The 20,873-nt window shown below is 41.8% G+C and overlaps 1 protein-coding gene across 2 annotated transcripts in view; it reads right to left on the bottom strand.

Annotated features, from left to right (window-relative positions):
* Positions 1 to 20,873, bottom strand: part of LOC107386964 (protocadherin Fat 3) — a 124,073-nt gene that overhangs the window by 74,768 nt on the left and 28,432 nt on the right. For both annotated transcript variants that reach the window (XM_054730869.2, XM_054730871.2), the window contains exons 6-14: positions 11,008 to 11,069; positions 9,600 to 9,914; positions 8,277 to 8,487; positions 6,063 to 6,134; positions 2,494 to 2,630; positions 1,673 to 1,948; positions 1,310 to 1,520; positions 995 to 1,209; positions 622 to 780 (exon numbers count right to left, since the gene is read on the bottom strand). In XM_054730869.2, the coding sequence (XP_054586844.2) occupies positions 622 to 780; positions 995 to 1,209; positions 1,310 to 1,520; positions 1,673 to 1,948; positions 2,494 to 2,630; positions 6,063 to 6,134; positions 8,277 to 8,487; positions 9,600 to 9,914; positions 11,008 to 11,069 (1,658 nt within the window). The remainder of the gene's footprint in view (positions 1 to 621; positions 781 to 994; positions 1,210 to 1,309; positions 1,521 to 1,672; positions 1,949 to 2,493; positions 2,631 to 6,062; positions 6,135 to 8,276; positions 8,488 to 9,599; positions 9,915 to 11,007; positions 11,070 to 20,873) is intronic.

The raw sequence follows: 20,873 nt of genomic DNA, 5'->3' as shown, positions 1-20,873 counted from the left end.
TGAAAAGCATGTTGAGTTTTAATCTACTATCTACATTTTTTCATGACATTCGCACACTGCACTTCAAATGCAGTCTTGGTCAGGAATGCAAAACGCTTTACATCAACGTTTATTGCATTTGACATAAAGTCACAGCTCAGTTAACCATTAAAATTTAAAGTCAACTGGCTAATGTTGCATCCAGTAAGCCTAAATCTTACAACAGTTTCCCTCATAAACTTGTCCTAACATGAAATAATTCAACAAAGTGCATCTAATTATTCTCTTTACTCTAATATTCAAAGTTAACAGAACGAGGTGTGACACTACCAAGAATAAAACAAGTTTTACACTTGTGTGCAGTTGCATCACTTAGCAAGAACATATATGGAACACCATGTCTTCCCTGTGGCATTTCTCTACAAAAACAAAAGTCCAGGACTCAAATCATCAACTTACAGCTTGTTTTAGCCAGATAGGTTTATCTATGTGGCATGTCTGCAAGCACTAATTGAAATTAAACATTTACTTAAAAAACTAAGAATCAGCCTGGAAGCCCATAAATGTTGCATCAAACAGTTGTGGAGGATTGTGCATGACACGAGCTTAAGCAGATGGTCTCTAACACACAAAACGGCAAACCTCAAAGTCAGGCGGTTTGCGGGTTGTGATGACTCCGGTATGATGGTTGATGGAGAAGCGGTGCTCCTCGTTTCCTCTGATGATGTCATAAATGAGCGGAGAGCGACTTAGGGCGCTGACGGTGATCACGTGTGTGCCAAGTTTGCTGTTCTCCATTATCTGTAGCCAAACATAAGTGATTTGTTTTAAGCACTTCTTCGAGTTATGCACATGATTTCATTAAGGTATTTACCTCCTGCATATCGATTTGGTCATTCACCATCCATCTTTACCTACCGCCTTCAAGCCCGTCTTTATTTGATCTATCTCTCCCTCCTAATTCATCCCCTCCACCCATGAATCAATTACTCCATTCAGCTGTCTCGTTCTTTACCTCAGCCTGATACTCCTTCTGAGAGAATTTGGGTTTGGAGAAGTCAGAGAGTATCAAGGAAATGCGAACTGAAGCAGTGGCCGTTAATGGAGGGAACCCGCCGTCTGTGGCACGGACGGTGAGGGTGTAGAAACCCAAAGAGGTGAGGTCCAGGTTTTTTGCAATGAAGATAACGCCTGTGGTGTTATCAATGGCAAACACACCTCCATTGTTACCTGGATGAAGGATGCAGAGAAAACTTTGCTGAATCCAGACAAAAGAAAAACACTTGAAAATTGAGGAAGACTGTAATTTTTCTTTTAGGCAATCCCATACCTGCTTCAATAGTGTAAATAAGTTGGCCATTAATCCCATTATCTTTGTCTAAGGCTGTCACCTGCAGCACAGAAGAACCAACAGGAAAAGTCTCATAGGCAGTAGCATCGTATATGGTGCTCGTAAAGTAGGGGATGTTATCATTAGTGTCCTCCACTGCCACCAGGATACGAGCCAGGTCCCGGTTAAATGGAAACTCCTGATCCTTAACCTGGAGCAGGAGAAAGAAGAATTGAATATGGATTGAGCTGTAGGAGGCTTTACGTAAACAAACCCAGATTTTAAAAGAAGGGCAGCCACAGCTGTCAAGAGGAACAAAGAGCACAGGAACACTCAAAGACAATAATAGAGTTCTCATCTCACCATAACGGTGAGGATGTGCTGCGTTCTGGCCTCGTAGTCCAACCGGTCCGTGGTGTAAACGACTCCCGTGCCAGGATTTACCCTGAACAGTCTCATACTGGCTGGGTCGACGCTTCCATAGATGGAGAAACTCAAACGGGCGCGCTCATCCATGTCCGACGCTCGGAGCCGCAGGAGCTCCACGTCAGCTGGTGCATCCTCAGAAACACTGACGTCATATGTTGACTGCGAGAAGACTGGAGGGTTGTCGTTGCTGTCCTGTACTCGAATAAATACCTGGAGAAAATAGTACATTTTGTAAGGAAATTGAAATTATAAGGTGTGTGGCTCCGAGCTGGAAGTGTAACAGATATTTAAAGAACCCTGTAACATACAATTTACAATGGTATGACATGTTACTAATTAATGCTTCCATGATCTGCTGAAAAGTCTTTGGGGATAAAGTTAAGGTGGCATTAATCCACTTTGGGACTGGCCTTGCTGGGACTAGCCATGAGCTTACCAATACAACAAACCTTAATCTCTGTTTCTTCAAACTGAGGTCTTTAAATGTTCTGTCTTAGGCAGTAGAGAGAGTTTGGAAACATTGTTTAAAAAAATAAAGTATTGCTTCAACTGACCCCGAATAAACCCCATTTAGCTGCTGCCATAAAGAACTGGAGTGTGGTTAGTGCCAAAACCAGGAAATTGCCTTTCACAGATAATTCAGATAAGAGGATTGCATGCCGTTGGATGGCCAGATGAAAGGGAACAACCATTATCACACAATGTGGAAGTGTTTCAGTGGCAACTCAAAGAGCTTCAATTAAAAGTTGGCGCACCTGCGTCGTGGCAAAGTTGGTTCCATCGGTCACCTGTACAGTCATGTTGTACACCGACTGAACCTCTGCATCCAAAGGCTTGGCCACAATCAGAGTCCCCACCCCAACTTGGAGGTCAAACTGCATGTCAAAACTCCCTGATCACACACACACACACACACACACACACACACACACACACACACACACACACACACACGCGCGGAGAGAGTAAATCATTTGTATTCCGGTTGGGTGATAAACTCAGGTGCTCTAAGGTATTACTGTGTAATTGTTTTGGCCAGGCACCTCCATCTGGAGCTGGAGGGTCTGTGAAATAAAATGAACTGAAATGTAATGCCATGTATTTGTGAACCCACTTGGCAGCATGCAAGCTGCTAACAGCCGTACAAACATCTGTCTTATCGCTCTGAAACACAACCCATCACAGAGATCAGAAACCCAAGGCCGGATCTGTTCCAGAGCGATGCGTGTACAGTTTAGAGGGCTTAATGTTTGATTAAAGCAAGTCAGAGGACGGATACGTGTTAGGTATTCAGCACCATCCTTCGTCTCATCCCTCGCTTCTCTCGAGAGATATCTGGGAGCTCGAGCTCCCCTCGGCGTATGAATACTGATTGGGCATTTTTCACAGAATCTCTGATGCGTGTTGGGTGGGAGCAAAACACCTAGACTCACAATATATGTTTTTCTGTTTTCATTCTTTTGTGTGTGTGTGTGTGTGTGGGGGGGGGGGGGGTCAATATTACAGTACAAGAGATCAATTTCACAGCACTTCGGAAGACAAAAGTCACTGCATGAACCCTCAGCAAGGGTCTCTGGGAGGGTTGATCCAACCTCCCTGTGTCCGAAGCATATGACCTTTGTGAACTCATAATGCTACGATTCTGAGCTAATTAGACATACTGCAGATGTGTGTCCACAGGGTGTTGGATTCAATAATGTTAACGAACAAGAACTGATTGTTTTGTTTCACAATTTCATCTCAAAGAGCTTTGACCGTTGTCTGAATATAACGGAGGAGAGATATGAATAATAACTTGTAAGAAGAAAGGAGTTTCAACTTTATAGAGGAGTAAAGTTAGATTCCTTTATAGTTGAGTTTCATATTCAAATGGTACCGAAATCTCCTGAAACAAGAGAACTACGTATAGTTTTGACACATTTAAGAACTTTTCATTGTTCAATATCAACAAGCTTAGTTTTGTTGTCCTCCAAAAGGAATGTAAATAACCGCATAGCTGAAAATGTAAACAAATCTCTATAAAGATGCGCTTCAATTTGCCTTATTTTCCACAGTAAAACCAAGCTCCCACAATGCGGCTCAAAAATTGAGGCCAACCCAGAAGTACCAAAAATTGCAGTTCCACCCTCATCCGCTGGGGGCTGGTGTCAGAAGCGAGCAAATCCTCATTGACTCCCATGTTAAAATACTAATTTCACAGCAGAAATAAACATGTTTACAGCCTGGTACCAAAACATGTTTTTTGTTTAAATGATCTAGTTTACACTCATGACAACTCTGAGGGGGGTGAATTTTTTTCTCACTCTTCTGTTTAAGTGTATTAAAAGCCTAAAATTCCGTATAATTAATGAGCATCAGACCCACGTGACCATGAAGCTAGCTCCGTGGAAAGGCCTCAGTATAGTCTCGGTCTGGCTTGGAAACTGTTCCGGGATTTTGAGTCTCTGTGTTTGTGTATCCTGTTTTGGATATTATTTGTGCAATTGTTGGACAACATGACTTGCTGTGGCATTAATCGCACTAATAGAGCGTCCAAGGAGTCTCCACTTCATTTTTTTCGGTAAGTAAAATTATATTTATGTATTTTAGGTCACTGCCGAGCTGAGCTTAGATTTTAACATGTACTGTTTAACCATGACATTTAAATGTAATAGGGTAAAACCCAGTGCATTTAACATAATGCTGCACTTTAGAAAATGGTTGAAATATAACATGTTGGTGGAGCTGGGTTCCCACTATCGGCTTGTGGAGCTCTCGTGAGACCGATGTTTTCCACCCGTTTCTCCCCTCCCCTGCAGCTCGGCGCCTCTCTGTCTGATCGTGGCTTCTGTCTGCTGCGCGGGCTGCCGGCTTTCAGCAGCCTTCGGGAGACCTCTGTGTTCCACCCAGTTTTACCCAGCGGTCAGCCCGGCGTATCTCTGACTCAGAAGCTCTGGTGTTATGCAGAGTGAACTCTGGTTATAGCTAGGTTGCTACCTCAGTTAGCTTAGCTCCCACCTCCGCATTAGCTTTCGGTTAGCTTCAGGTTAGCTTGTAGCTAGCTCGACCGGGTGTCGTCAGTTGATCCCAGCCTTACAGCCACACCCTCAGCTCCACCTCTCTTCCCTTTTTTGGAATTGTCTGGGCTTGACGGAACCTGTGACACGGTCAAAATGGCGGTGGTGGCCACCTCCTATTTAGCCTCAAAAGCGTGTAATTGGAGTCTATGGAAACCCATTGTCCAATATTTATATGTCAATGAGTAAAACAAAATAACTGATTATAGACAATTCAGCACTTATCAAACGATATAAAAATGAACTAAACATATTCACCGACTTCAGAAGTGAAGTCAAGATGTCCTTGTTGTATTCTATAATTAAATAATAATAACTGATACTTTATTGATCCACGGTAAATGTGTTTCTCTAATTTGACCTGTCTCTTATTTTATAATATGAATGTCCCATTTATTTAAATGGAAGGGGCGGGACTTAAAACTCATATTTCAGCCAGCCACTAGGAGCTATAGTTTACTTTCGGAAAAATGCTTGACAGATCTTCGTCACACTGTCGCTTAACATTCATCGACTCACCCATCTTGACCCGTGATGGAAGTCAGTTGTTGATTTAATATCCAGGAACAGCAGAGAACATCTAGACTATTAGAAGCTAACTGTTAGCATTAGCAACTCCACCACATGGGAGAACTACAGCTTGTTATTTGTGGAAATAAAACAACATTGCAGAGCAAACAGAGTCAGTAGTAGAGTTGCAAAATGTCCAAATGCCATAAAATAAAAATCCAAATTCTGTTGTCTGAAGCTACTTTCTCGTCCTGCTGACTTCTATACATCCTCAAACAGGCGTACTGGAGCTTTGTTCCCCCAGAGAGTGGCTTACAAGACATTCATTCCTACTAGAGACCACTGCAAGTTTAGTAAAAATATGAGTAAACCTAACATTTAACTTCTGCTTTGTTGTTCTTATATGTCAGTACTAAACTAAACCAACCCGATTGCTGCACTGACATATCAAAAAATGTATTGTTGAAAAAAAGTTACGATTAGTAGAATTTTGAAGTATTACCATTTGCAGCATCAAACTATCATATCAACCTTTAATTACTGAAGCAGCAGCAGGGTTTCAGCTGAACTAATAAAATAAACCTGTCTTGTCTACACAGAGAAAACAAGCCAGAGCCGTTTGGGTGCAGCTGAGTGAGAATTAGTGCAACCAACACTTCCTCTAGCCAGCTAAGGTCAGCTGTGATTTGTATTTTCTGAATTTCTCCAAACCTGAGGCTTTTGTGAGAAATGTAAAGCGAAATTAACTCTGACCAGACCTGTGTCAAGAGAGCAGTTTCTCCCACATTCGTTCTGGGGAATGTAGAACATTTCTCTGGCGACCCGTCCGCCTTAAAAGAGGGAAAAGAAAAACAGAAGATCATCAGTAGTTATGAATTTTGAATATTCTTGTGATCAAAGTTGTGAATCATTCAGATACAGGGTTGCAAAATTAAGTTTTTGACACTTTTCACAGCTATGTGTATGTAAGCAATGTAAGAGTAATATTCGACAGAGTACCTTTGTACTGCGTAGGAGACAGTTGGGTAAAAGTTGAGTAGAAATTTGGAAATGGAAAAAGGTCAGTCTTTTAGAGGAAACGAATAATTAACTATGATCAGTGACTACAATCAGAATTCTTGTAGGAATAACAATGGACTAATTACTAGTCAATAAAAAAATTAATCAATAAAAAAACACATTAGAACTGCACAGACAAATCCTCATCTGGGGGTCACTCTGCAAGACGTTTGCAAGTTCTCCCTGTACATGCGTGGGCTCCAGGTACTCCGACTTCCTCCCGCATTCCAAAAACATGACCGACTAGGTTGATTGGTCTCTCTAAAATTTCCTTAGGGGTGGGTGTGTGTGTGTGTGTGCATGGTTGTCTGTCCATATGTCTCTGTGTTGCCCTGTGATGGACTGACAACCTGTCAAGGGTATACCCCGTCTGCATGACCAAAGACTGCTGGAGATAGGCACCAGCCCCCCGCGACCCTGCGTGGATAGGTGGGTACAGAAAATGCATGGATGGATAAAAAACACCACATTGAGCTAATTCTGAACTTGCATTTATGCTCCTACGAATGAAATAACAAGGAAGCGAGTGTCGACCAATGTCAGAGAAGAGTTAAGTGGGACTGCAGATGAATGAGAAAGTGTGTCCAGTCAATGTCCGGGTTTTCTCATGAAAAAGTTAAGAGGACAAGGATGCAAGCTGTGGATAGTTATGGCATGCATTTAAAGTCTAGTTATTCCCTGCACATCCTGAAACGTTACGTGTGGGTCCAACTTTCTTCTCTGTAGTTTTCTCTTGTCCAACAAGAATGTTAGTAATAGCTCAAGCTAGCATTAGCAGAAGATCAGGGTAGTGTTAGCAAAAGCTCAGGCTAGTGTTAGCAGAAGCTCAGGCTAATATTAGCAGAAGCTCAGGCTACTGTTATCAGAAGATCGGGCTAGTGTTAGCACAAGCTCAGGATAGTTTAGCAAGAGCTTGGGCTAGTGTTAGCAGAAGCTTGGGCTAGTGTTCGCAGAAGCTTGGGCTAGTGTTCGCAGAAGCTTGGGCTAGTGTTAGCAAAAGCTCAGGCTAGTGTTAGCAGAAGCTCAAGCTAGTTTAGCTCAAGCTTGGGCTAGTGTTAGCAGAACTGGGCTAGCGGAAGAAGAAACTTGGTCTAGTGTTAGCAAAAGCTCAGGCTAGTGTTAGCAGAAGCTCAGGCTAGTTTAGCACAAGCTTGGGCTAGTGTTAGCAGAAGCTTGGGCTAGCGGAAGCAGAAACTTGGTCTAGTGTTAGCAAAAGCTCAGGCTAGTGTTGGCAGAAGCTCAGGCTAGTTTAGCACGAGCTCAGGCTAGTGTTAGCAGAAGCTCGGGCTAGTGTTAGTAGAAGCTCAGGCTAGTTTAGCACAAGCTCGGGCTAGTGTTAGCAGAAGCTCGGGCTAGTGTTAGCAGAAGCTTGGGCTAGTGTATGCTAAAGCTTGGGCTAGTGTTCGAAAAAGCTCAGGCTAGTGTTAACAGAAGCTCAGGCTAGTTTAGCACGAGCTTGGGCTAGTGTTAGCAGTAGTAAAGGGACTTTTGGCTCATTGAAGGGAGTCATTCGTTAGTTGGTCGTTGACCCCAAAGAGCCGTTCAAAATACTGTACATTCCAGTGATATCTATGAGAGTAGGGGTGGGGGCATTACTGGAAGACAAGGTGAACGTTTTATCTACAAGGATTCGGCTCTGATCGTTTACTTTGGAAACGCGTTCAGAAGATTTGATTTGTTCGTGAACATCACATCACTAGTTAGCAGAAGCTTAGACTAGTGTTAGCATAAGCTCGAGCTAGAGTTAACAGTAGCTCAGGCTAGCATTGTTATTAGCATTAATGCACCAACATTTATATATTGCTGATGTGGAAGTGGATTGGAACAAGTTAATTTAAGTTGATCTGTCTATAGCACAATAACACAAGGTGGCTTTTGGAATGAAACCAAATATTCTTTACAATAAAACTTACCAACAACACTGAACCAGACGTGTGTGCTGGACTGGCTGACAGCCACCACACCCACTGGCTGAGCCACTGCAGTGGTCTCTGAGATTGAAAAGTTGTAGTATTTCTGGGTGAAGAGCAGGGAAACCTGCGAGGGAACAGGCTTTGGAATCCAATCAACATGGAGTTTGACTGTAGACCACAGTGGTGGACTCCCGCTGTCCTCTGCTTTAATCTAGAAGGGGAATCGATAAAGAATGCTTTCATCTAGCGCCTCTCTGGGCCAACTCAGAACATTTTACTCATAGCCTATGTACTCTAAACCCAACCAGTTGGGTATTAAATGGTTACCACTTAACATATGCACATAACCCAGCAAGCACTTGTGTTATTATTTATTTATTCTTCCAAGATTACATGTACCTCAATGTACTCCAGTACAATAAACTACCGTATCTACATTTGTGGATGCCTAATGGTTCCATGATGGTATCAGATGGTGATGGTACAAACTGAAAAGCACAGAGACAGCTGGTGAGGAGTGATGAGTACTGAAGAACTGAAAGTGACTTTGAAACACCTTTGGATGCTGACTTGTTATTATGATGAAAGAAAAAGGGTGAAATTAGACCCAAACTTTAAAAGTACAATTTGATGGAGTGATGTATTGACTCGAAGCTAAACCAAACTACATGCTAAATTGATTTATGGCCGTGTTTGACTTCAAACAGCTCACTCCACTTTTCACACCTAATAGCCATATAAGTAAAAATATAAATAAATGAAACCAGCTGAGCAAACGTAGGAGCTCATGTTCTGCATGCTTGTACAATTCATTCAGTTTTTCTCCAAGGGGAGGCCATTGCTGTCCATGTTAATGAAGGATACTCCCTAAGCACCATGGACAGATACGGACTTGAACTAAGGATGAGCACAAAAGCCGATCGGGTGTACTGTAGCATAAAACAAGAAATGTGTCTGGAGGTAACAACAACCACTTCAAATTGTGTTTGGAATAAAAGAAGGGCCAGAAAATTGCCACTCTCACACCACTACTGCTGAGTTCATTGGGCAGGAAAAAAACGTGTCAACTCAAAATACCTGGGTCTGGGTCTGATCAAAAATGACAGCGTGCACTTTGTTTCCACCTTAGGGAGGAGCAGTGGCTTATAAAGTCGCCAAACCATGTCTGGCTATAATTATGGAGGAGATGAAAACAAAAGAGCAGAACTCAAGTAGAAAGAAAGGGGTCCTGCGCATTAAACAGTCAAAATGAATGATCTATGAAGTCATATTCAAGATTTACAACTGGGTGTTTGGTGTTTAAAACCCAACAATCACACTCACAGTGAGGATGTCACTGCTGCCCGCTGTCACCATCTTCTTAGATGACACCATCCCGGTTTTTGGGTCAATGCTGAACTTTTCATCCTCGTTACCATCCATGATGCTGTATGTGATGTTGGCATTTGCTCCAAAGTCACAGTCATAGGCAAAGACGCGGTAGACGGGTTCACCGCGTTTGTTCCGATCTCGTTCAGGCAGGCTGATGCGGTAAGTGACCTCCGGGAAGGTGGGGGGGTTGTCGTTCTCGTCCTCCACATGCACTATGACCCAAACGGTGGACTGCCGGGTCGTCACTGGACTATCTATAACTGTCACCTGCAGGTAACGTACCAAAATCAAATAAACAGCATGTGTAATGTATGATAAAAGCATATTTTCCAGAAATGTGTGAGGGTTCTTTTTTAAACAAGTGCATGCATTTATTGACGTGTTAAACGTTTCTTGTGCAGTGTGAGTGCTGGGCCACGTGGAGATGAGATCCCGGGAAATCTCTTTGTATTATTGATCCCCTGGAAGACGAGCCAGAGGTCTGATCGCTGATCAATTGGATCAGATAAGGGCGAAAATCATTGTTGCCAGCCTGACTGCTCACTAGACTATAAATTACAGAACGGCTGCAGAGGGGGGTGGGCGAAACAATAGGTGCCATGCATGATTGGCACTTCTATGGAATAACGTAAGCAGGAAAAATGATAACAGAGATGTCCCTATTCCTAATTTTAAACTCATTTCAAATGCATATAGTCGGAGTTTCTAGTAAACGCAGGTTTATTGTTACACACTTCTGCTGCTTCCACTTTGTAATGCAAGAGCAGGGTTCTTAATTAGCGCTGGAGCTAATCTATGCCACAAAGAGTCTAGACAATCCAACTGGCAAAGCAGACATTCAATACATAACAATGACACCCAGCTTTAGAGCTTTGGGTCAGCTACAGGTTATTTTTTTCCATTTCGAAGAAGGGCAAAGTGCTTGTAGATTCATTAACATTTGACGAGTCGTGTAGAAAAGTCGGTGGAAAAACAAGTTTGCTCGTGTCTCTAAAGTCAAGAATCTCTGATTATCAGCTTCATCTGCATGCAGCACAGCAGCCGCGGCAACAGAAATGGTAATCACAGAGCTATCTGTATGCCCAGTGTTTGCGCCTATCAAAATGTCGGACGGACCGACTCCGCTGCTCGCTGTTCCCATCCTGAGCAGAGGAGATAACAGAGGATGAATGATTACGTTTGAAAAATCCTAAACCTGGGGCCCCCAAAACTACAGTCATTTATCACATTTTATGGAGCCTCGAGGGCCTGCCAAGGTTGTCCTCCACCCTGTCTTTGTTAATCGTGGGCTGTGGCAGGTGGCAGGCCAGGATAAATAATCATACTATAAACTGGGAACACCGTTGAGTTTTTACTGTACCTCTAAAAAGTGCTCTGCTTGTTGTTCTCTGTCCAGTTTCCTCGCCGTTGTTGTGATCAGGCCTAAAAATCACAAAAAGGGGCGTTTTAGTCAACGTAAATGCAGCCTGAAGAACGTAAGGATCTCTGTAGACTTGCAATCTGTGAGACTGAAATGATTCATTTTGGGCTTTTCTGTGGTGACATTTAAAAAACGACAATCTCTGCAGCGGGATCCACTTTATTAATGAGCCAGTGAATTCATACTTACTCCCCACAGCACACTGCCTACAGCCCTGGCACTGGCAGTCACATTTGGTACATGTTCATATGGATCAGTGTGACTGAGGGTCCCATGGTTGGCCAACAAGCCACCTGGGAAATCCAAGCAACTGATGAAAGCTCAGAGCGAATCGTATTATTTAGGTGAAAGATAGGCGGTTTGGCCGATTGCAAAGAAAATGCATCAAAACTTTTAGTTAGCTCTTTTTGTCTGTTTTCTTCACATTTCCTCATCTTATTATCCCTACATTGATGCACACTCAAACAGAAGGGAGAAAATCTCCATCCCTTAAATGAATTTTCTGGAATGCTCCAGTGTGTATTTTTATTTTAATCCTTAATGTTTAACCACACATGTGGAAAATTAATTTGCATTACAGAAGCTTCTACCTAAATAATAGACAATAACGTACAGAGGGAGTATAGCATGAGGAGGTTTAGTGCTGATTTGCCGGTACTGTTCAAAAGTAACAGAAATCAATGTTTTTCTCCTCCTGAGTAAAAAATGTTGAGGCGTAAACATTTCCTCAGCATCACACTGGCACACAGACAGAATAACATAGTTTAGAAATCGTCTCCTTTTGGATTTATTTTATTATAAAACTCAACCAGCTACTGGACATAAAACTGAATTTACTATTTTATTGTTATTGCTTCTATAACAAACATTGGTTTCCTGTTGCGTCCTTCTTCTAATTTGCAGCAGATCCATACAATCTACCAGAGTGATTGTTGTTGTTTTCTACAGTTTTAGGGGGGAAAATGAATGATGCACCACTTTAGGCACCTCAAATCATCCAGCCTATCGGTCGTATTGAACTTTTTTTATGTCTTGGATATATTTTTTAGTTCTTATGGTTTGCATCTAATGAGGAAATGTAGACAGTTGCAAAACTCCCCTCTGAAGAAGAAATGATGCTCTCATCTAAGCACAAAATAAAACACATAAAGAACAAGTAAAAAAAAGTAATAAGTAGATTTTTATGAAGGCATTTTACTAATAACAAAAGATAAATGAGGCTTTTGTTATAGACAGCTACTAATAATTTAATTCTTTATCATTTAGAAAAACTGCAATAAAAGCTAATATAGTAATGTAACACATGACCACACAATAAAGCAGCCAATCAACTTGAAATGCTTGTTTTTCACTTGGGTTGAATTTAATCTAAGAATTGTGACTTTTATCTCAGAATTCTGACTTTTTTTTTTTTCAGAATTATCTAAGTCAGAATTCTGAGACTAAAGTAAGAAGTCTGATGCAACAGTTAGCGTGATTGCTCAAAACCTTTCTGTAACTCTTACAGCAATACTCTGTTGGCCTGTCGAACAATGTTTTTATGTTTATGTTTATTTACTTGGCAGACGCTTCTATCCAAAGCGACATACTTCTTTTTTTTACTTGTAGGGCACGTTGTGATCTGTGGGGGAAACCAGAGTACCCAGAGGAAACCCACGCATGCATGGGGAGAACATGCAACTCCACGCAGAAAGGCCACAGCCGAGTTTTGAACCTGCAACCTTCTTGCTACGAGGCAACAGTGCTAACAACCGCGCCACCATGCAGCCCTTTTAAAGTGATACTTTTGGCAAAAAGCTTAGGCTTTAGCTTCTGTTTAAAGGATGAAACATCTGATTTATTTGAATCTTTTTATGTAAAGTTGGTCCAGTTATGCCAGGAAGGAAGCTGGAAATACTAATTAACAGGGATGTGTAGTGGCAGGAATCTGATAAATATCACATTACAGAAGAGAAAATACACTATATTGCAATGCAAAGAGTGCAGCAATATTTGCAACTTTTAAAATGCCGTGTTATTGTGGGATCTCATTTTTCCATCAGAATGAAGGTGGCAAAAACTGCTGCCACCTAGCAGTCGGAGTTTGAATTGCACTTCAAATGAAATACAGTGAATGTTTGCAATTAAAATGGTAAATGGCCTGTATTTGATATAGTGGTCTCTGTGACCACCCCAATCAATACAATATTAGACAATAAATAATGCATGTAAATTATAAATGTCTGAGTCTGTGTGTTCACAGCACGGTAGACTCAAGCCCCCACAATGCGGCTCAAAAATTGAGCCCAACCCAGAAGTACCAAAAACTGCAGTTCCACCCTCATCCACTGGGGGCTGGTGTCAGAAGCGAGCAAATCCTCATTGACTCCCATGTTAAAAATACCAATTTCACAGCAGAAATAAACATGTTTACAGCCTGGTACCAAAACATGTTTTTTGTTTCAGTTATCTAATTTACACTCATGACAACTCTGAGGGGGGTGAATTTTTTTCTCACTTTTCTGTTTAAGAGTATTAAAAGCCTAAAATTCTGTATAATTAATGAGCATCAGACCCACGTGACCACAGAGCTAGCTCCGTGGAAAGGCCTCAGTAGAGCCTCTGTCTGGCTTGGAAACTGTTCCGGGATTTTGAGTCTCTGTGTTTGTGTATCCTGTTTTGGATATTTTTTGTGCAATTGTTGGACAAAATGACTTGCTGTGGCATTAATCGCACTAATAGAGCGTCCAAGGAGTCTCCACTTCATTTTTTTCGGTAAGTAAAATTATATTTATGTATTTTAGGTCACTGCCGAGCTGAGCTTAGATTTTAACATGTACTGTTTAGCCATGAAATTTAAATGTAATAGGGTAAAACCCAGTGCATTTAACATAATGCTGCACTTTAGAAAATGGGTTGAAATATAATGTTGGTGGAGCTGGGTTCCGACTATCGGCTTGTGGAGCTCTCGGGAGACCGATGTTTTCCACCCATTCTCTCCTCCCCGCAGCTCGGTGCATCTCTGTCTGATCGTGGCTTCTGTCTGCTGTGCGGCTGCCGGCTTGTGGAGGTCTCGGAGACCTCTGTGTTCCACCCAGTTTTACCCAGCGGTCAGCCCGCCGTATCTCTGACTCAGAAGCTCTGGTGTTGTGCACAGTTAACTCTGGTTGTAGCTAGGTTGCTACCTCCGTTAGCTTAGCTCCCACCTCTGCGTTAGCTTTGGGTTAGCTTCAGGTTAGCTTGTAGCTAGTTCGACCGGGTGTCGTCAGTTGATCCCAGCCTTACAGCCACACCCTCAGCTCCACCTCTCTTCCCTTTTGTGGAATTGTCTGGGCTTGATGGAACCTGTGACACGGTCAAAATGGCGGTGGTGACCACCTCCCAATTGGCCTCAAAAACGTGATACTGGAGTCTATGGAAACCCATTGTCCAATATTTATATGTCGATGGGTAGACTCCATCCCTGAGTTCAGGAGACATTCCGATCATCCAGGAAAGCTCCTTAAATTTCTGATATACCAGATAACCACCCACGCCAAAAAGCAGAAATCCAGTAATCATCACTGCGAAAATCCCTACATCTTCAGAATCCTCAAAGCTGGGAAAGGCATATTACATTCAATTTCTTTCAGGAATCCAAAATATGTCCAACCGGGTGCGTTCCATCCATGTAGGAGTTCATTCCTCTGATCTCATTGTCGAAAAACTGTTGTCAATCGCGTTGAAAGACTAACTGACTAGATCCATATTGTAATAATTTCCAGGCCAAATATAAACAAACGCATCTGCCGAACTTTTACTCCGTTATGTAAACTTTAACTCCTGCAGCGTAGAGGAAACTTGTTAAAATACGTCAACATGGTGGATTTAATAGAAGCTTTAAAGAACAAACTCTGGATGGTGTGAGGTGAGTTTGTCTCACTGCAGAAATAAAAACACACGGAGCATCAGCAGTCAGACACGTGAGCGTCAGAAGGCTGAACAATAACCTGTAGAATAATTAAAGTCATCATGCTAGAGCAGCTTTCTCTGTAGTGGACCACACCAGTTTCTGTCAATAATAATAATAGGTCACACACAAAGCTGTGAACATTTTAATTTCCTTTCTGAACTATTTCTGTTGAGAGTTTTAATGTTTAAAATCTGTTAGATTGTTACTGACAGCAGCTACGTTTAAGTTTCACTTCCTGTTCTGACTGAATGCTGCTGCAGCATGGAGGTGTAGTTCTCAGTCATCCTGGACATGATCCTCCTGAGAGTTTTAGCTGAAAACAGCTGGACGTTTCTGGATGTGTTGGAGACATTTAGCCTCTCATCCCAGGAACCGGAATCGAAACGAGGAATTGGAATCGGAATTGGAATCGTGCAAAATCAAACGATGCCCAACCCTACCCCCACCGAACTGAGTTCAAATATTTTTGATTCAAATAGACAAAATTAGTCTTTCATTTCATTTTTAAATGGTAAGGGGTAAGTGACCTGTATTTGTTCCTGGAAGAATTTTAATCCTTCATCTGTTTATGAAATTTTGATAATTTTATGACTTTATTTTCTCTGATGTTATTCTATTTCTGTTTTGAGATCATTATGATTTCATGACTTTGTTTTATTTGTGCTATATAAATGAAATGTATTTATTACTTACTTACTTATATAGTGCCTTCTTGGAGTTCTACAACCCCCCAAGACGCTTCACTGCACAATCAGTCGTTCACCCATTCACACGCAGGTGGGGATGAGCTACGATGTAGCCACAGCTGCCCTGGGGCGCACTGACAGAGGAGAGGCCTGCCGAACACTGGCACCACCGGTTCCTCTCACCACCACCAGCAGGAAAGACGGTTTAAGTGCCTTGCCCAAGGACACAACAGCAGCATTATCAGGTCGAAGGGCCGGAATCGAACCAGCAACCTTCCAATTACTAGTCAACCCGCTCTGCCTCCTGAGCTACTGCTTTTTACATTTTATTGATTCGTTTCAGCTCTTTATTTAGGCAGGGTGGACGGTCTCTTCCGGTCGCCGGGTTGCATTTTCCTCGTGTGTGGAAAAAGCCTCTCTGATACAGTCCAGCACACAGTAACCCAGAATAAACCCAGACGTTCGCAGAGTGACATCGTTTCCTGTAACATCTGTGCCGAGTGCAAGTTCGACGTTCCCGAGTCCCGACAGGATGCGTCACTGAAAGGGGCTGAGAGCCACAGAGAAGATCCTGTGGGACCTCCAGATAGACGAACACAGTGGTGGACTATAAGCAGAAGGCACCATCTGCATTTTCATCTCTGTGTCTGCTCATTTTTACATATTTAAACAAACACAATCTGCTTTGTGTGATTAGAGTAAGCACATCTCGCTGTTAACAGTGTTTTTGTTTCAGTGCAGCTCAGCATTCCAATAAGTGGGATTATTTGGGGGCGTTTTAAATACAGTCAACACTAGAAGAATGCACCAAAGCCGCGCTCACACACACACACTTACATCCCTCTGCTAACACACATCACAGTGTCACCTTGAGCTTGCTATGCAGGCTAACTTCAATTAAGCAAATTAGGAGTAAATCTAGAGCGTTGCTCATAAGCTATAGGAGAAGGACCAGAAGGGGGAGGAGGGGCTTGTTCAGCAGAATACAGGAACAACTCTGATGAAAATCGATGATCTGCAGCTCAAAGCGAATCTGAAGTTAAGAGATCTTATTGAACAGCAGAGAAAAAGTAAAATAAATGAGCAAGTAGCCAAACTCAGCCTGCGTGACGGTCTAGTAACCACTCAGTCAAGGTCATGGCTTTGTTAACACAATGAGTCACACATGCTCGCTTTTATTTTGCTAATGGAGCAACCTCTAAACACAAGCCTGATATTTTCCTTATACTGAGACAACGAACTACAGATGAAGTGGTTTAAAAGGTTAAAAACAGAACACCTTTCTTTTTTCTCAGACATTTTACCACCGGGATGAAAACTGAAGCTCAAACGGAGAACATTTATACCCATTATAAAGGCGCTACTTATTCTTTTACCACCTCAACTGATTTTGTAAACAAAATAAAAGAAAAATGCTAAAGAAAAAATGTGTTTTTTTCCTTTTTTAAAGTGTAAGAAAAGGTAAAATGTTATTACCGTTGCCTGGAAGAACTAAAAAACTATATAAAAAGGAATGTTTAAAGTTGAAGCTGAATGTTTGCAGGGAGAAAAAAAACCACTTTGCAAAACGTCTGATTTCCAGGGAATTTAAATTATTTATCTGAAATACATTCATGTGTGCAGCTTCTAAAACATGCAACACGTTTCTTTATTTTGCATTCAGGCTAACAGAGTGGTGCATAGGGAGTACAGATACCTGCACATTATAACAGATAAGGAGATGCTGCCTCTCAATTACCCAAATTTGTACAAGTTCCTTGAAATGACACCAATTATTTCAAATAATTGAGGTCACAGGCAGCAGGCCTCCATGATGGAACCGTGCAAACACTCATGTTTTTACAAGCAGCAGCGCTCCATCTAACACTCTGTGTCAACACGTATCTGTTCTGTTTTCTTCCCCAAAGGAGGGAGTCTTCAATCACACAGCCAGAACCCAGCAGACAGCACTGTAAGCTGTCACAGCACATTTACACACTTTGCCTCTCATTCAAAGATTGGCTTCAGTGCAATTTGGGAATTGTTGCGGCATCTCAAACCCATCAATCTGACACTTTTGGAGGGCAAATGCATTACTTCATACCACCCTGGACTCAGTTGGAGGGAAAAAAACTATTTGGAACATGAACAGAAACAGTTCAGGAGTTCAAATCAAAGTGTTGCTCCCACCGGTTTACATGAAAGCAAATCAATCAGACGTGGTTTGTTTGTTCGCCTAAAGGTCAAAAGCGGGTGGTAATGTTTTTTCCTGTATCTAAATGTGTGTGAAGCCATTTATCTGTTTTAGACCAATATCTCATGATCCACCAGGCATCTTTCAATGAAACTTTCTCAATTAAACCAACGGATGCCCATCTACAGCTGGTTAGCAACTGGAGTAAGTCCAATATAAAATGGTCACCACAGCCAACTGACAAAACTAGCTGTAACCCTGTGAATTTAACTTATGTGGAGCTGAAATTGAGTGACTTATAGCTAAGGGTTATCCCAACAAATACTCCAAATACTAACTGATTGCTCAAGAACTCCATTTAAGACTTGTTGTGGAACACTGACAACCCAATTTTAAATTATTATTTCTGATTATAATTGGTCAATCTGAGTTTTTCATGCAGGCTGAACATGAAAATAGTCTCCTACACCTATCTCCTGCATTAGCTTCTGGTGAAACTAGAAGGTGAAACTCTCGGATTAGAAAACCTGACAGATCTGCGTCACACTGTCACTTTACATTCATGGACTCGCCCATCTTGACTCACGATGGGGAAGGATGTTGTTGGATTGGCGTCCAGCAAACCGCAGAGAACATCTTGACTAGTGGTAGCTAACCATTAGCATTAGCATCTCCACCACGCAGCAGAACTCCTTCAGGCTTGTGCTATTTGTGGAGATAAAACATCCACGTTGCAAGTCAGTTGTAGACTAAAGTCGTCATTTTAGGTCCAACCGTTCACTGCCAATGACAACTAAAGTCGTCATTTGCATTTTTTATTTTTTTTTACTGTGTGGGCGTTGGAACGAGCCCCCAAACATCTCAGCTCTGGAGCCGATCTTCATCCGTATACATCACACATCACATGATCAGGAAGCAGAAAGTCGATGTGTTAGGAGATCGAAAAGCGTCTGCCGATCACAATTCGACAACGGATTATGAAAGAATGGATAACGCTCGAAACACGCTGATTCTTCCTGATGTAAGAGGTGAGTCTCCTCCTTGTTTTTTTTTTTTTTTGGGGTTGACATCATCCTAGTGCACAACGTTCTATCACTCTTAAAAAAAACAGTAAAAACAGCGAGAAACACTGGCAGCGAAGGGCTTTAGCAATCAGGAAACGGCTGGCAGTGAATGAGTTAATGAAATTTTCAAATAAGTGATCATTGAAAAAAAACTATTAACTTTTCTGCATCAGCCCGATCTAGGATGGTCAAGTAATTTAGCCCACAAAAAAAAATTTAAGAGATTGATCAAAATCTTTAAACACTCTGATCAAAAATATAGATGACATATACTCCCCCAAGTAATCCTAGAGCTTAAAGGGACATTACGGAGTTTTGAATTTTTATGCTCGCGATTGCCCCCTCAGGCCAAAAGCGTAACGGCAGCTTCAATATTAGGTTCGTGCATGAGGCGCGCATGCTGTACGTGCACACTCCTTAACGAAAATAACAGCTGAGACAGTCCCTTGTGTGTGTGTGTGTGTGTGTGTGTGTGTGTGTGTGTGTGTGTGTGTGTGTGTGTGTGTGTTTGTGTGTGTGTGTGTGTGTGTGTGTGTGTGTGGCCCGGAGGACAGAGTACAGGAGAACACACAGCTTTTTAATTAAATAATTTGGTTCTGTACCTTTCTCTTCAGCGCAGCCGACAAAGGTTTATGATGGGTCAGCCCTACTCCATACTCAGATCATTCCCTTCCGTTGTTTGCAAAATTGTTCCAAAATGAAAGTTGAACCCACATCTTTTTTATTTGTGAATTCAATGCTGTTCGGTGAGTCTCAAATAAAAATTTGGGCATCTTACTGTAAAAAAATATACCATTAATGTAAAAAAGAAACTCTAAATAAACTATGTTCACACCCAGAATCAAACCCAGGACTTCTGCACAGGAGTCTAATGTCTTATTAGGTGAGCTAAAGCGCCAGTGACACCCTTTGTATCCGTAACATTTATATGCTTGATGACAGCTGAAACAACGTTCAAAGAACGGTTCGGAGCGAAAATGGCTATTTTGTTGCTAATTTGCAGGAAATATCTAGAAGAAAGTTCTACAGAAAGTAACTAAGGGTCCTCAGAAATGTAGCTAGCTTTGTCACTAGGCGTTAGGAACAGCGACAAAGACTAAAGCTACGGATAGCAAATGCTACGGGCTATGCCTGAGCGTGAACGCGCATGAAGCAGCCTGCTCGACCCAAGCATCTCTCTTTTTCAGTGATTTTACAGAAATACAGGCAATCACAGTAAAAACGCCAGGGCTCATTCTACAGGACCAGGGCATTGCAGGAGAATGTATGAAGAAGACATTTATTATTTCTATACATGTTTTGGCTGTCAACTGCCCCTTTAAATTTTTATGTCAGGGTGGATTTTTTTCTAAGACAAAAAGAGTACAGAGGTCTAGATTCATTTCAAAATTAAGATAATGTTAAATGTGATCCCTTCTAACACAAAACTAAGCATTGTAAACTGTAGCTATGGAAAATTTAGTTTTGATTTAAATGGATGCCTTTCAGTAAACTGGTTGAAAAATCACTGAATTATGTTAACAACATGACGGGGTTTACTATAAACACATAGCACGTCAAAAATGTTGATTCTTTGACAAAAACAGCAGGATTCAGATGGTCCCCCCCCCCCCTCCCCCGAGGCAAGCAAACAGACACCACACACTAAAACGTGTATTTTAGTATGACAGATGCAGCTTAGTGTTGTTTGACTCAATGCAGCAGAACTCCTCTTTCTAAAGCAGTGATGTAACCAAATAGTCAATGAATCCAATTGTTCGACTCTCCCCCCGACTCAAACACACATTTTTCATAGAAACAGCTGTTGGATGAGTGTTCTAATCAGCAGAATAACAAATTGACCTAATATGGTGTTGCACCTGTGCTAACGCTAATCACATCAGAGGGATGCATCAAAACACTCAGTGAGTCATTGGGCACGCGATCTGTGTGAGAATGTTGCTGTTCCTAGG

This window comes from Nothobranchius furzeri, chromosome 10 (genome assembly GCF_043380555.1).
Source record: "Nothobranchius furzeri strain GRZ-AD chromosome 10, NfurGRZ-RIMD1, whole genome shotgun sequence".
In the NCBI taxonomy this organism is placed as follows: domain Eukaryota; kingdom Metazoa; phylum Chordata; class Actinopteri; order Cyprinodontiformes; family Nothobranchiidae; genus Nothobranchius; species Nothobranchius furzeri.
Note: the sequence above shows the minus strand (reverse complement) of the source record. Positions and strands in the feature narration are given on the sequence as shown.